Source organism: Idiotropiscis lumnitzeri, chromosome 7, assembly GCF_059441095.1.
Source record: "Idiotropiscis lumnitzeri isolate Australia: NSW breed Sydney's pygmy pipehorse chromosome 7, RoL_Ilum_1.0, whole genome shotgun sequence".
In the NCBI taxonomy this organism is placed as follows: domain Eukaryota; kingdom Metazoa; phylum Chordata; class Actinopteri; order Syngnathiformes; family Syngnathidae; genus Idiotropiscis; species Idiotropiscis lumnitzeri.
The window spans coordinates 21,945,060-21,962,157 of NC_142397.1; the positions used below are offsets into that span (position 1 = coordinate 21,945,060).

The following is a 17,098-nucleotide window of genomic DNA, read 5'->3' on the forward strand; positions in this document are numbered from 1 at the left end:
GTGAAAACAATTTCAACAAGTAGAGGAAATGAGTCATTGTTGTGATAGGATCCCGAGGACAAGAGGGGTGGAGCAGTAAGCGGGGCAAAGGTCCAAAAGCCATTATTGCGTTCAATATGGTTACCCCACTGTCCACCACACCTCCATTTAAGGCCTTTTACCTAAAATATACCTTTTATCGATTCAGATAATAATGGTATAAGTGTATATACAGTGGGTTGAAAGAGTATTCATTGTCGTGAGCAATACTCAATTTTTTTGCACAGAAAGAAAAAGTGTGTTTCACGTGTGTATGAAAGATGAGAAAAACAACAATGTGATTTTTTTTCTTATTTTTCAGTCCTCTTCATTGTAGATTAATTACATAAATCTGCATTTCATTGTTGCAAGTCATAGTCAGTAATTGGTTGAGGCTCTTTTGGCTGCAATAACAGCTTTGGATAGCCAGCAATGACCTTTGCACTATGTTGTTTGAACATTTTCACTCACTCCTCTCATCAATCTTCAGATCCCGCCACAGGTTTTCTTTTGGGTACAGATCTGGGCTTTGATATGGCCACCCTTGAATTTTCACTTTCTTCTTCCTGAGCCATTCTTATATCACCGAACTTGTTTATCCTGCTGAAAGGTGAACCTCCTCCCAAGGTTCAGGCTTTTTGTAGACTTGAAGAGGTTCTTCCCCAGGATGTCAAAGTATTTCGCATCCATAGTACAAGGACAACCTTACCAGGACAGGATGAAGAGAAACAGTCCCATCTCATTATGTTCCCATCTCCATGTTTCACAGTAGGGGTGTTATGGGCCTGTGAAAGGCAGACTACACCCTGAACTAGTCTCCTGCCAGTCACAGGGCACACATAAGACACATCACTGAGTGGGAACCAATCCCACGCTGCCCGCACAGAAGTCAGGACAGTGTACCACAACACCATTAGGTACTATGGATTGTTGTGTTTGTGCTATTTCTTTTCATGTAAACTGGTGAACACTTAGTTCAATACACACTGCAGGGTGAATCCATTTCTTTTTACAGAAGGATCAGCGAAAGGGTGCATGTTGGACTTCTGGTTAGCATGATGGCCTCACAGTGCAGAGGTCGTGGGATCTATTCCGGCTCCGGCCTTTCCTGTGTGGAATTTGTGTGCTCTGCTGGTGCCTGTGAGGGGTTACTCCGGTTTCCTCCTACATTCCAAAAAACATGCATGGCAGCTTGATTGGACACCCTGAATCCACTCTGTGAGCGCGGATGGTTGTTTGTCTATGTGTGACCTGCGATTCGCAGGCAACCAGTTCTGGGTGTACTCTGCCCGAAGACAGCTGGGATAGGCTCCATCACGGCTGTGACCCTCGTGAGGAGAAGCGGAACAGATAATGAATGGATGGCTGGATCAGAGAAAGCTGAGGTAAAATGTGTGGGAGAGGATTATTGTAATTGCATTCTGATAAGAATGGAGACAACCACACACAAAAAAAAAACTCACAAAAAAATAACAGGAACTTTTTGATTTAATAACTGAAACAGCAAGCAAACTCTGAATATCTAGTGTTTGTTGAGTACTTTCCAGCGTCACATGACAACAGATAACTGGCTCTCTCATCTAGTGTAATAGAACAACTTTTCAACTGTTTGTGCATATGTGGTCAAGGAACTGGACGCAGCTCTTCTTGGAACCAAATAACGTCACAGAAAACATGTTGTTTGCTGGTTCTCATTTAGTCTTGAATCTGCGAGTTCATGAAAATGAGCCGCATATTTTGAAAATGTTTTAAAGCTGGTGGAGCTCAGTGATGTAATTTGAAAGACAAATTGCCATATAAACAAGTTTCCAGCGTGTGGCATTACCACTGAATATTGTAACATGGCACAGATAATGGACGGATGGATGTATATTAGATAATGTTGGAAAACAGTGATTTCGCCCCCAGCTGGTCTAACACCATATTATTGACCTACTTACAGTAAATTTGAATATATGTGGGCGTATACCTACCTCACTTCTGTAGTCTCTCTGGACTGCGTCAACGTGATCTGGTCGCGAAAGGCGGGACATCACTACAAAATACTGCGTGTCCATTGGGCAACTTTTGACCAATCCCAGCAACGGATGAAAATGTCGTAACCGGTATGCGCCTTGTTTTGACTCCTTTTTTTTTTTAAAAATATCTTTATTTAACATGTTATTTACAATAACAAATAGAATACATTTAACAATTTTTGACAAAAAGAACATAACACTATGGGGTAAAACAACACATATACTACAGTATATCTTTGCTGCTGTAACACTTCAAATTTCCCCATTGTGGGACTAATAAAGGACATCTTTATCTTTATCTTTAAAACAGCCGAGAAGACAAAACAATTAAATACATCCAAAGAATATTCAACACATGCAGAAATAGTTTTAATTGCTTTCTGTTTCAAAGTATACCTTATTGTAGAACTATAATGTTTGAATTTGTCTATGAAAACAGAAAAGATGGGATTACATTTATGGAAATGATATTTCGCCATTATTAAAAGTCAATACACTTTTGATTTTTTTTCACATTTTTTTCAGCAAACCCCAAAAATACATTCTTCCAAAATAACAGAAACGTTTTTTCAACATGACTTGTAATAAAAATACTTTGGTCACACCATAAGGATTCTACTACTACAGTTGACTTGTCTTTCTTGAACTTTTTTCAATATAGGCTTGAGTTGGAAAAATTTGCTGAACAATTTTAAATCATACTTCTTTAATCTCATTTGTAATTGAATAACAATTTGGTAAGAGCCAGACATTCTTCGACATTATATCGTCTACAAAGCCAGACCAAAATGCGACCGCGTATGGGACTGAGGTAACATTTTTCTGAAAAAATACTCAAACTTTTTGTTACCAGAAGACTTGGAGAAACATTCCTTACCTACAATGTACAGATAATAAGGACACTCTCTATCTATCAAGACTGGGTTGGAATTTAAAAAGCATAAATACTCCAGAATGTATAGCACCTTTGCATAATCTCCAGACGTAACAGGTGTGCCGTATTCCAGCAAAAAATTATCGGACGAAAAAAATAGTACCATTCTTATTGGATAACTGAACCACCCATCCATCCATCTTCTGTACCGCTTCTCCTCACTAGGGTCGCGGGGGGTGCTGGAGCCTATCCCAGCTATCTTTGGGCAGTAGGCGGGGGACACCCTGAACTGGTTGCCAGCCAATTGCAGGGCACACAGAGACGAACAACCATCCGCGCTCACACTCATACCTAGGGGCAATTTAAAGTGTTCAATCAACCTGCCCATGTATGTTTTTGGGATGTGGGAGGAAACCGGAGTACCCGGAGGAAACCCACGCAGGCACGGGAGAACATGCAAACTCCAAACGCAGGAAAGCCGGAGCCGGGATTGAACCCACGCCCGATGTTGTCTCTCACTGTGAGGCCACTGTGCTAACCAGTCGGGCCACCGTGCCGCCTGATCCACCCAAACAATATTATTATCAAACCATGTTTCCATGAAAAGAGTAATGTTTATAGAGAATGTCCTTGTTATTCCATAATTAGTAATTATGTGGTGCAAAGTTGTACTTTTAAATGAGAGACCAAGATGAAAAACATTGACGATGAAAATTAGACATCTTTACAGTGACCTTGTCAATAGCATAATTGCAAAGTTCAACCTACCCATTTAAGAAAGATGCTGAGAGATGATATTCCATATGGAGGTGGGATTTGTAAAAAAGCAAAATGTCAGACATTTTAACTTGAGTGTATTATTCAAGGTATATATTATATTATATATATATATATATATTATATATAGTGTGTTTGAATTACCGTGCTTATTGTTTTTTTATTCAATTAACTTAGTTGCATGATTCTACCTCTTTCCTCTAAAACATTCCAAATACACAACGTGGGCTAGACAAATTTCTGAAGGGGCTAGAGCTCCCTCTAGTCCCGGTGGAGCGCAATGCATGATCTTAATTATTCCTTTCCCTTTTGCTGTAGTATTTTCTGATGAAAATAGAAAAATACCTTGTGTTTGGCTATATAAATAAAGTTGTATTATATTGTATGGTTTAAATCTGGTTGGAACATTTTGGTAGTCAAGTGCTGCTTGGTCATACACACACTGAGCCACTGTGAAATGTCATTGTCATTATCCCCACTGTTTATCTTGAACAGGGTCGTGGGAGGGTGCTGGAGCCTATCCCAGCTGACTACGGGCGAAAGGCGCACTACACCCTGAACTGGTCGTCAGCCAGTCACAGGGCAGGCTTAGACACTGTCACTGAGTGGGAACTGAACCCACACTGCCCGCACACAAATCAGGCGAACTACTACACTATCAGTGTTCGCCATTGTGAAATACGGTATATAAATAAAGTTGTATTTATTGTATTGTATTTTAAACATGCTTTTAAATGTGTAATTTCCTTATAAATCAATGTATTATTAGAACTATTGTAATTGTTTTTATTATTAAGTGTGATTCTGTTTTATTATATTATGTAAGGCAGTAGATGTCCTCATGTCCTCAGTGATTGCAGTAATCTAGATATGATCATGATGTATGGTCTTAGCGAATTACATTTCCTCTAGAAACGTATTTGTAACCATGACAAAAATTGAGAAAAAAACCCCACATATGATTTCTTCTTCTTTTCTTTCTCCACAGCATTGCATCTTGGTCAATATGCGGAAGTGCTAATGGAGCTTGAATAATGAATACAATGGAAACAGCACAGTAATATCATAGTGATACATTTTGATGATATATTTTAACATCCACATTGTAATCAGGGGAAGAACCAATTGTTTGCCAGCAGGGATGGCGCTACACCAGGGCAAACGGGGGGGCTGTTGCCCCATCAGAAATCTGTGAAGCCCCACTTGAGACCCTCCAACACTTTATTTGATATCCTAAAATATAGTCAGGAAATATGTTCTCAGCCCCACTACATTCAGTCAAGCCCCCTTAAGCCTTGTAGAGAGAAAATACTATCAAATATACAAATATATTTGACACTATTATTACTACATATGTCATGAAGATTGACTGACTGTGGAAAAATATCCAGTTATTCAATTAAAAATAATAGTATTGTGATAATATTTTAGATTATGTTGTAACATTTTAGGTTAGGTTCTTTAAGGTATCGTAACAATGAGTTATAGATAAATCATTTCAATCGTTGCTAGAGTTAAGTGATCAACAAACAATCCCAATTGTTTAAAATGGATGTGAGGGGCTGGCGTTGCTCATTGGAAGCATGGTTGTTTCCCAACCGAGAGGTTGCGGGATCGATCCCTGGCCATTTGTGACCATGTTAAAGTATCCATGAGCAAAATACCGAACCCACCATGGAAGTGATTAGACGTTAATTGAAATATGAATTGAAAATAACTTTTAAAAAAACCATGATAAATAGTCCTACTGGGTAGCAGTAAATCCTAGATCAGTGATATCAACAGCTATTAAAGAAGTATGGATAATGGTCGGGCGGCACGGTGGCCCGACTGGTTAGCACGATGGCCTCACAGTGAGAGACAACATCGGGCGTGGGTTCAATCCCGGCTCCGGCCATCCTGTGTGGAGTTTGCATGTTCTCCCCGTCCCTGCGTGGGTTTCCTCCGTGTACTCCGGTTTCCTCCCACATTCCAAAAACATGCATGGCAGGTTGATTGAACACTCTAAATTGCCCCTAGGTATGAGTGTGAGCGCAGGTGGTTGTTTGTCTTCGTGTGCCCTGCAATTGGCTGGCAACCAGTTCAGGGTGTCCCCCGCCTACTGCCCGAAGATAACTGGGATAGGCTCCAGCACCCCCCGCGACCCTAGTGAGGAGAAGCGGTACAGAAGATGGATGGATGGATAGATAAAGGTCGATCTGGCCATTGCACCTACCCAAAATTAATTTGAATGAAAATCAGGTCCACAACAGCCTCCACCAAGCTTTTCAAAGCAAATATATCTTTGGGATCTTTTCCCTGTTCTAGAAGAATAAAAAAAATATGCCTAAATTTACAAAAGTCACTAGGAGTCAAACGACAGCTCATTATAAAGAAATTCACATTCTAATCACAGTTGGGTATGCAGTCAATGCCCAGTAAAAGTGAATCTCTCTGTGGTGATGGGGTGTCGAGGTAAAGATAGTTATCTAATCATAGTTCATGTCCCATGTGACTACATGATATGAAGTAACATTATGTGATGTAGGGCGCTGGTTGAAAGCGGATAATGGGACAGATCTCTGCCAGCGTTGCTGTGTGATGAGCACTCAGCCAAACTAGAATGTGCTGAGTCAGCTGCTCTGCAAGCCTCTGTCCCAGGCCTATATGCTATTTATACACACCCAAAACCAGACTCTAGATACACACACGCACACGCACGCACACGCACACACAATATGCACACGCATGCGGCTCAGCAGTCCTGACAGCGCCTTGCAAACAATAGAGAACACAAACACGGAGGGCAAGTTTGAAGTTGTGCTACAGGTTCTTTCCTGACTGTGCACTGAGAAGGAAGGAAACGGCAGGTGGCTGAGAAAGGCTGATGAGAAAGTAGACACTCCGAGTAACCATCGGCCTGGATGGGAGCAAATGGGATCTTTATCAAATCTCAACCGATTACCTCCTGGACCTCTGAGGCAAGGACAAGTAATTCTTTTTAAATAACTATGTGCGGACGTATGTTCATTCGAGGGGTGCATTTCTCCACCAAAGATGTTTTTCGATACATGAGGTACAATGCAATTCAAGGATATAACGATTTGATGTGGTTCGATTCGATGGTATTACATTTTAATTCGATATAGTATGACTATCATTAAATGCTTTATTGTTTATTATTAATGGTTTGTGTTTTAGGGAATCATTTTCAGTGTCCCAAACTCTGTGATTTTAACTGAGCCCACGGTGTATGAGTAAGGGAAATGATATTCATTGTATATCATTCGAAAAGATTATTACATTTGATGTATGGAAAAAAAAAAGACTTCTTTAACTTGATACATTTCCTTGAAACACCAATAGGCCACAGAGGATGGCGGTAGAGGCTTACGTCTTGGGATGAGTATGGGTGAGGTCACCTGTCAGTTTTTATTTTCCTTGAAGACATCACATACTGTGACCGTTCTTATTTACTAAACATTACTTTTAATTCCAATATGTTCTCTCCGGACACAATGTAATCACTTGACTTATACAGAATTAATTTCAACAATATAGCAACACAATATAATACAATACAATCAAACTTTATTTATGTAGCGCATCTCACAACAGCTGGAGCTGTAACAAAGCGCTTTCCATTTGTTCGAATGTAAATTAGTAGGAAATTAGAACACAAACTAAAACTGCAACTGTCATTCAGCGAGTGCTATTGATGACAGAAGGTGACCTCGTAGACCTCCAGCCTGGATTCAGTCATCTAAGATGAAATATTGGTTGTGCCATTGGACAATGAAAACACTTCCAAAAACAGTAAGATTGTTCTGAAATGCACTAAACTGCTCTGAACTCTGCAGGAGGTAACTTGGTAACTTCTGTTTTATTGTTGTTCGCACTGATTGCAACTTGCAGTATTTGTTGCTGCACTTTAATTACAAAGTATCGAATACAGTTTAGTATGGCGAGTAACAAAACTGTCAAAAGAATAATATTCTCAACATAGCACATTCTCAATATCAGAGTCTGCATGTACATTCCTGTCTTGTAAAACTGTAGGAGAGCTGAATCCTTCCCTTAGGGCTTTGCTGGGATCAGGCGTGTTCCCACAACATTTGCATAACTTTGACAGTTCAGTAAGATACATGAAAAGACAGAGATGAGTACACGGGTGCGAGCTAATTGTATGTTAGCAGAGTCTTTGCTTTCCAAATTAACTGTTATTGTGGAACAGTGAGGTTAAGTGCTGGATTAAGTCTTTAGAGGCTCCTATTTAAACACTTGATCATTTAAAAAGTATTCATTTTCAGTTGTCATTAAAATAAAAAGGAGATAACACAAATCAATCTGATGTTTATTTTTATATATTTCTCAGTAGGGTCACTGATGGTGTAGTGGTACACTCGCCTGAGTTGTGTGCAGGCAGCGTGGGTTCAGTTCCCACTCAGTGTCTATGTCTGCCCTGTGACTGGCTGGCGACCAGTTCAGGGTGTAGTGCGCCTTTTGCCCATAGTCAGCTGGGATAGGCTCCAGCACCCTCCCATGACCCTGTACAGGATAAGCGGTGTGGATAATGACATGACATGACATATTTCTCAGGGTTTTTCTTTGCATCTTATGGCTGTGTAATATGCATGCTTTTGGAATGCTGTTAAGGAAACATACGAACCACTTGTGCATCATGCAGCAGAGTCACAGACAGATAGATAGATAACTTCATCTGGTGAGGGAAAGTAGATAGTTTGTTGATGGGTTCAGCTGCTGAACCAAATCTGTTACCGTTTTATGATCCACTGTATCAAATTCTGTCATGGTAATTTAATTTTTCCTTTGTGATTTTAAGTGTTGCACCATTTTATCATTTTGCTGGTTTGTGACAATGTTTGACCTAATGGATTGTTTTTCACTGAAGTAGCAGGCAAATTCATTGCATTTGGCGTTTTTACTTTTTAATCTTACAGCGTCCACCCAATTCGGTCATTGAACCCGAACCTCCTCGCTTGGGAGAGCAGAGTGCTGATCGATGAGGTAAAAGCAGTCCAAGTTTAAAATGTTTATTGTCATTGCTGCAATGCACGAGGATGGGGCCCAATGCACAGTGCATGATCTGCGTTTAGGGAGGGGCGGCCCTGACCGCACCCTGCTGTCAACCGAAACTGACATCAAAGTGCCCTCAAGCTTGCATTGCGAACGTCACAGTTCACCTGTTTTCTGGGTTTGGTCACGTATTTTTGATCAGATCCCTATTTGCTTGTTTAAAGAGACTTTCCTACCGGTTGTGCTCAACATGATCAAAAGGGTCATTCTTAACAGGGTACGTACCGCAGTGATTTTAAAGTGGCAGAAATGAAACTTCAATCAACCTTCAAACTAATCTTGAACCAGATGTCTAACCTGACAAAAGAACAATATCCAAACTTTCTTCTCTGTCCAAGATCCATGTGAAAGCATTAGCCAACAGTTGCATGACCTTCAAGCAATGATCTACTTGAGGACTTTCAGATAAGGTTTAGAATGTGTCATTGTACTGAACCAGCTCTTTGTTACACAGTCAAATGTTTGTTAGATTTCAGTGCGGCGTTTGGATAAAGTTGACCACGAGAGATTAGAACCTGCCATTTGGCATCATAGGAACAGCCTCAAATTGGTTTAAATCCTTGTCGGTTTGCATAAAATTTGTATCTATTACTAATAAAGGGTTAGGGTTAAGGTTAAGGTTAGGGTTAGAATCTGCGTGTGTAGAATTTGGCCAATGAAACCAAATTAAATTAGTGAGCTACCCTATACTCTCGGCGTGTCGTAGAGTAATCAAAAGTTGGTTGACTGGTAATTTATTTTCATTAAACTTATAAATTGTAAATTATGGTCCTTGGCACCCAACACCTTCAAGGCAAGGGATCATTATGAAATAATGGCTGGAGAGCAGTAGTTCAACAATTCATTTTTTTTAGTTTCTAAATAGTCTTAGAAATACATGTAAAACAACGTTTCAGATTAGTTTGACACACCTCCAAAAGCATATTGCTTGCAATGACGCCTGTTAGCCAAAGACTGAGCAGCACTGTATTTGTTTACAGAGTAGCTCGTTGCAAGAGCGCAAGTGAGAAGTATTTCCCTATGCTTACCAAATATATGTTCTATGGGAACTTGGTACGCCTCTGTACTGTTCGGAAATAAAAAAACATGTCTTTTTTTTTAATTTTATTTTTTTACAACCGACCCAAAACTACTTCAGAGTACAGACCAACCAGTTGAAAATCACTGCTCCAGATGGTATCAGTTTCACAGTTTTTTTCGTGTTGCAAGGAAATTCTGAACATCTGATGAACGTTGTGCAAGCGTTTGGCGAACTTTGCGACTGTGAATGAACCTTGATAAGAGCCTGACGAGGACACAACATTCACTACCTCTAACACATCCAAATGTGTGACATTCTCTGGGATAGTGGCTTAGGGAATCTTGGAGAACAGCACTTTTTCACTCGTGATATATCGCAAACAAATGATAATTTCCGGCTGCTTTCAAATGCAGAAATTCTGGTTCATTTCGAATTTAATGGAAAATACTCCTTGTTCCATACAAAGAATTACCAGGGCTCGAAGTTAACAGATTTGTATAAATATTTGTTGCATTTTTCGCCTCATTAAAACACATTAAACAGCAAAACAGAGAGCCCAAGCTATTGACTACTGAGGCAAATTGGGTGACGACACCAGGTTGCTCGCAACTCAGCTTGCTCATACATATGGAGTCACACCGATGTCAGTACTCATCTCCTCCATGGCGGCGAATGAGCAACACTTCTGACAAGTATCATTCTCACTAAGGGATGACGAGATGCAAAGTAAATGGAAGCTAGAGAAGCCATGCTAATTGCCAAGCTGAAATTGACATGAAAATATGAAACACTGGAATTGTGAGGACCGCTGTGTGTGGATTCTTAAATCGCAGACAAGGGAAAATGCGGTGGAAACAATATTTATTGTGACCGGCAATAAACAATGGACAGGCGATAGGCAAGATAAGTTGCTATCAATAATAATAGTGGGTCTATACTGACAGGCGTCGGGGAACGAGAACGAAAAACGCTGGAGGAACAACCTTCCCCCAGGAAAACCAAAACGAGTAACAAAAGGAGCTTGCAACGCAAGGAAACCGAAAACGAGAATGTCCTTCCTCAAAATGGTAAGGTTAAGTCCAATCATCGAAAACAAAGCGAGCCGAAACGTAGCTGTAGAAAACAAAGCAGAGCAACAAACAATCACGATTAACACACGGAGCAAAGTTGGGCAAAGACTATAGCAAAAGGCACATAGGCGAGAGCAAATTGGGTCAATAATCCGACACGCCAGTGTGCGTGTCGGAGGTTTAAGTAGACTGTAATCAAGCGATGATGGGTTGCAGCTGAGAGTCTCGTGAGCGCGTCCCGCTCGGGGCCGCGTCTCCAGGCAACGCGCCGTCGACCACGCCCACTCTGCTGCAACGAGGAAGCACGGATCGTGACAGTACCCCCCCCCCCCCCTTAACGGACGCCCCTTGGCGGACTACCTGGTTTCGACGGGTGGGCGTTGTGGTAGTCGCGTAGTAGGGATGGACACATGATCCAGGAGCGAGGGATCCATTGTCGTTCTTCTGGGCCATAGCCCTCCCAGTCGACCAGGTACTGGATTCCCCTTCCCCTGCGCCTGGAGTCCAAGATCTCCTTCACCGTGTAGACCGGGTCGCCGTCGATGATGCGTGGAGGTGGCGGCGGGGCGGTAGGTGGCAACAGAGGACAGGTAGGGGCCGGCTTAATGAGCGACACGTGGAAGACGGGGTGGATCTTCATGGTGGGAGGCAGCTTGAGTCGGACTGAGACAGGGTTGATGATGGCGGTAATTTCGAACGGACCCACGAAACGCGGGCCCAGCTTGCGGGACGCACCTGCCAGGTTGAGGTCCCGAGTCGACAGCCAGACCTTGTCGCCGATCTTGTAGGCTGGGGCGGGGCGCCGGCGGCGATCAGCGACGCGTTGGTTCCGTTGCGTTGTGCGCGCCAGGGCGGCCCGGGCCTCCTTCCACGCCCGGTGAGCCCGCTTCAGGTGCTGCTGGACTGAGGGGACCTCTTCGGTACCAGCTTGGGTCGGGAACAGCGGAGGTTGGTACCCGTAGTCCGTCAGGAACGGCGACCATCCGGTCGCCGAAGAGATCAGGGTGTTGTGAGCGTACTCTATCCAAGGTAGGTGATCGGACCAGGTCGAAGGCTGGTCCAGGCAGACGCATCGGAGTGCGGACTCGAGGTCCTGGTTGGCGCGCTCCGACTGCCCATTGGTCTGCGGGTGGTACCCCGAGGAGAGGCTGGATGTCGCTCCCAGGCACTGGCAGAACTTCTTCCACACCCGGGAGATGAACTGCGGGCCTCGGTCTGACACCAGGTCGTCGGGGATGCCGTGAAGTCGGACCACGTGTTGGACCAACAGCTTTGCCGTCTCCAAGGCTGTCGGGAGCTTGGGCAAGGCCACAAAGTGGGCGGCCTTGGAGAACCGGTCCACTATAGTCAGGATGACGGTGTGCCCTCGGGAAACGGGCAGACCAGTGACAAAGTCCAGGGCAATGTTCGCCCAGGGGCGCGCCGGAACGGGGAGCGGTCGCAGTAGGCCCGCTGGGGGCTGGTGCGATGCCTTGCTGACAGCGCACGGCGGGCAGGCTTGGATGTAGGCCGTCACGTCTTTCTTGAGGGACGGCCACCAGAATCGCTGCCCGATCAGGCCCAGGGTGCGCCGAATGCCCGGGTGGCAGGCCAATTTGGAGGCGTGGCCCCACTGGATCACCTCCGCCCGATAACGGGTGGGCACGAACAGGCGCCCCGGGGGACAGTCCGCTGGAGCTCCGCTCTTGCCGCTCTATCTCCCATTGGAGGCCTCCCACCAACCGATGGCTGGGGACCACGCTCGCCGGCCCCTCCTCATCTTCCCACACGTCGTGGATGCGGGACAGTGCGTCGGATTTGGTGTTGCGTGCCCCCGGCCGGTACGTCATCGTGTAATTGAACCGGCTCAGGATCAGGGCCCACCGTGCCAGCCGGGGGTTCAGTCTCTTCATGCCGCGAATGTAAGAGAGGTTTTTATGGTCCGTGAAGATGGTGAAGGGTTCCTGGGTGCCCTCCAGCCAGTGCCGCCATTCCTGCAAGGCCAGGACCACAGCCAGAAGTTCACGGTTTCCCACGTCGTAGTTGGCTTCCGCTGGTGAAAGGCGACGAGAGAAGAAGGCGCAGGGGTGAAGACACTGGTCGACCGGGGACCGCTGCGACAGGACGGCCCCCACTCCGGAATCAGAGGCGTCCACCTCTACAACAAAAGGGAGATCTGTGTTAGGGTGATGCAAAACAGGGGGGTTTGTAAAGGCGTTTTTCAAGTCCGCGAATGCCTCCTCGGCCCCACCATCCCAGGTGAAGCGGATCTTGGTCGAAGTGAGTCGCGTGAGTGGCAGCGCCCGGCGGCTATAGTCCTTAATGAAGCGCCGATAAAAATTGGCGAATCCTAAAAACCTTTGTAATTGTTTGCGTGTTGCCGGCACCGGCCACTCGACGACGGCGCGCGTCTTGGCCGGGTCGGCCTTTAGTTGCCCGTTCTCGACGATAAAACCCAGGAAGGAGACTGAGGTTTGGTGGAAGTCGCACTTCTCCGCTTTTACATATAATTTGTTCTCCAAAAGGCGTTGGAGGATTGCTCGCACGTGCAGGTGGTGTTCTTTTAAGGATCGAGAGAAAATTAGGATATCGTCCAGGTACACAAAGCAGCAGACGTTGAGCATGTCTCTGAGGACGTCATTGATCAGGGCTTGGAAAACTGCGGGGGCGTTAGATAAGCCAAAGGGCATGACTAGGTATTCAAAGTGACCGAGTGGAGTTTTGAACGCGGTTTTCCACTCGTCTCCTTCCCTAATGCGGATCAGGTGGTAAGCACTACGGAGGTCTAATTTTGAGAACACGTCGCGGATTGCAGGGGGGCGAACGCCGAGTCCAGCAAGGGCAGTGGGTAGCGGTTTTTTACCATAATCGCGTTCAGCTCCTTGTAGTCGACGCACGGGCGGAGCGATTTATCCTTCTTCTCGACAAAGAACAGGCCTGCTCCCACCGGAGAGGTAGACGGCCTTATTAATCCCGCCGCCAATGATTCCGTGATGTAATCTTCCATAGCCGCTTGTTCGGGTTGCGAGACCTTGTACAGCCGTACCGACGGCAGGACCGGATCGGGGACTAAGTCTATTGCGCAGTCATACGGACGGTGTGGTGGCAAGGATTTAGCCCTTTCCTTGCTAAACACGGCGCGCAGGTCGTGGTAAACGCTCGGAACCCCGTTAAGGTCGATGTCCGCCTCCGGGGGTGCCCTGACCTGCACCCCCTCCTCGGCGGACCGTAGGCAATGTGCGTAGCAAAACGGGCTCCAATTTTGGATCGAGAGACGCCCCCAGTCGATGACGGGGTTGTGCGAGGTTAGCCACGGAATCCCTAGCACGACGGGTGCTGACCTGGCCGGCATGACGAAGAAGGAGCGCTTCTCGATATGGTTACCTGACAGCTTTAGGGTAAGGGGCTCGGTTAAGCGCCGGATATCGGCCAGCACGCGCCCGTCGAGGTCATAGATTTTTTCGGATCTATCGAGCTCGGTAACTACGCAGCCGAGTCGGGACACTAAGCCCGCATCAATAAAGCATTCGTCAGCGCCCGAGTCAATGAGTGCACGAATCTTGATACCACCACCGAGTCCCATGATCTCCCCATCCATCTCCAGTCTGAAGGGGGTGCCGGGACGGGCCGGACCCCTCGCCACGCTGGCGGCCGGCTCTTGTCGGGGTTCTTTGGCCGCGGAGGAGCGGCCCGCGGTCTGACAGTTGGTCGGGGAGCGAGGAGACGATCCCTGGCGAGCGGCCATCTCCGGCAGGCCGCAGTAGAAGCACGCCCCCGTGCTGCGCCGACGCTCCCTCTCCTGAAGATCCGGGCGGACCAGGGCCGGCTGCCTGGACTCGTCGGAGGGTGACCATTCGGAGTACCGGATGCGAGGACGATCGGAGCGGCGCTGCTCCCACTCCGGCTCTCGACGCTGCTCCCGGGGTGCCCGGCGGGTTGCCCCCATCTGCATTGGCTCGTCAGCTGGTGCAGGCTCCGGTACCCGGAAGCGTGGTGGTTCGGCGCGGCGCTGCTTCCCCCCCTCGCTCTCGGCGACGCTCTCGCAGGCGGTTGTCCAGCCGAATAGCCAGTGTGATCAGCTCCGCCAGCGTCTCGGCGCCGTCGCGGGCTGCCAGCTCGTCTTTTCGGGCCGAGTTCAGGCCCCTCCGGAACACGGACCTCAGGGCGCAGTCCTCGAACCCACTCTCGGCTGCTCGGATGCGGAAGGCGATCGAATAATCCGCAACTGATCGTGAGCCCTGGGTGCAGTCCAATAATTCAGCTCCGGCCTCCTTCCCGCGGACCGGGTGGTGAAACACCCTTCGAAACTCGGCGAGAAAGTTAGGGAACGAGGAACGGATTGTCGGGTGCGCGTTGCCCACGGCCATGGCCCACGCGCTCGATTGACCAGTCAGGAGGCTCATCATAAAGGCTACCTTCGAACTGTCGTGCGCATAGGTTAAGGGCTGCTGATTGAAGATCAGCCTACAATGGTGAATGAAGGGGCCACAACCGCCGGGTTCTCCGCCGTAGCGGTCGGGGTGAGCCAAATTTGGCTCCTTAACCGGGTGGCTCGCAAACTGAGCCCCGGGAGGTGGAACGACCGGGCTAGGAACTGGTGGAACAGGGGTGGCGGGTGAGCCCAGTCGGGCAACTAAGCTCGAAAACTGCTGGACCAGTTGGCCGATCGCGCCGCGAAGGGTCGCGAGCTCGGTTGCCTGCTGGCCGACTAGGCGTCCTTGGCTGGTCAAGGCGTGAAAAATTTCCTCCTTATCCGCAGAATCCATGGTCGGATTATTCTGTGAGGACCGCCTCCCAGCCGGGGCTGGAAAGCGGTGTGGATGGATTCTTAAATCGCAGACAAGGGAGAATGCGGTGGAAACAATATTTATTGTGACCGGCAATAAACAATGGACAGGCGATAGGCAAGATAAGTTGCTATCAATAATAATAGTGGGTCTATACTTACAGGCGTCAGGGAACGAGAACGAAAAACGCTGGGGGAATAACCTTCCCCCAGGAAAACCAAAACGAGTAACAAAAGGAGCTTGCAACGCAAGGAAACCGAAAACGAGAATGTCCTTCCTCAAAAGGGTAAGGTTAAGTCCAATCATCGAAAACATAAAGCGAGCCGAAACGTAGCTGTAGAAAACAAAGCAGAGCAACAAACAATCACGATTAACACACGGAGCAAAGTTGGGCAAAGACTATAGCAAAAGGCACACAGGCGAGAGCAAATTGGGTCAATAATCCGACACGCCAGTGTGCGTGTCGGAGGTTTAAGTAGACTGTAATCAAGCGATGATGGGTTGCAGCTGAGAGTCTCGTGAGCGCGTCCGGCTCGCGGCCGCGTCTCCAGGCAACGCGCCGTCGACCACGCCCACTCTGCTGCAACGAGGAAGCACGGATCGTGACAGGAATTAAGTGACTTGGGTGAAGTCTGACTGGAGTCAAATTTGGACAGCACAATAAGTAATTTTATAAGTGACTGTAGAGAAAATGATATTCAATAATGGCTGCAACAGGGCTGGAACTGGAAATACAATCCTATACGTTATGACTTATGTCCACCAGGAGGTGTGGCCTGTAAGGTTTAAAGTATGTTAATTAGTGGTGCTCTGATGGAACGGCCATCGATCATGAATGGCCAATTTTCATGGAAATGTAAGTGATCGGCATTTGTCGATTAATGCCATTCATTGCAGATCGAGAAAAACTATCCCTCTCAGCTCGTACTTTGCAGCTTGCAGGCAAATAGAGACCAGCCGGTGTGCAGTGTGGCATTCCCTCCACCTTTCCTTAAGAATGCATCGGCATGTGCCAAACCAAACAAACATCCATCAACATTTTCCCCTATTTGCTGACATGCTATAGACCAAATGCCTTTTCTGCTCTGTCACTTTGACACAATGCCCTGTTCTTGTATAATAAAGGGATGGAATGTTGGGTAGGATGGTTTTAAAACAAGAAAAAATCTGATTCATCAATTAATCCCCCCCAAATAATAGTCAGATTAATCGGTTCTTACACACTGTAATCAAGCGATGATGGGTTGCAGCTGAGAGTCTCGTGAGCTGTACAATAATCGTTAGTGAGCAGCTCTTAGATTGAAAGATGTGCAGCTAATGCATGTCATCGGTATCGGAATTTGTATTGGCTGATCTTACTCCTGGATGATCTTTCTCAAAATTGGCAGCATAAAACACTGATTAGAATATTAGTATAATACAGGGAGTCCTAAAAAATGGATGCACACTTTTAATTATTGTAAAGTCGGTAAGTGTTT

The 17,098-nt window shown here is 46.3% G+C and overlaps 1 protein-coding gene across 1 annotated transcript in view; it reads left to right on the forward strand.

Moving 5' to 3' along the window:
- The first annotated feature begins 6,399 nt into the window (after positions 1 to 6,399).
- The window catches only part of LOC148334278 (kinase suppressor of Ras 1-like), a 37,921-nt gene continuing 27,222 nt past the window's right edge, over positions 6,400 to 17,098 (forward strand). Inside the window, exons 1-2 of the mRNA XM_088300815.1 lie at positions 6,400 to 6,647; positions 8,628 to 8,694. Coding sequence (XP_088156941.1) covers positions 6,601 to 6,647; positions 8,628 to 8,694 — 114 coding nt within the window. The 5' untranslated portion in view covers positions 6,400 to 6,600. The remainder of the gene's footprint in view (positions 6,648 to 8,627; positions 8,695 to 17,098) is intronic.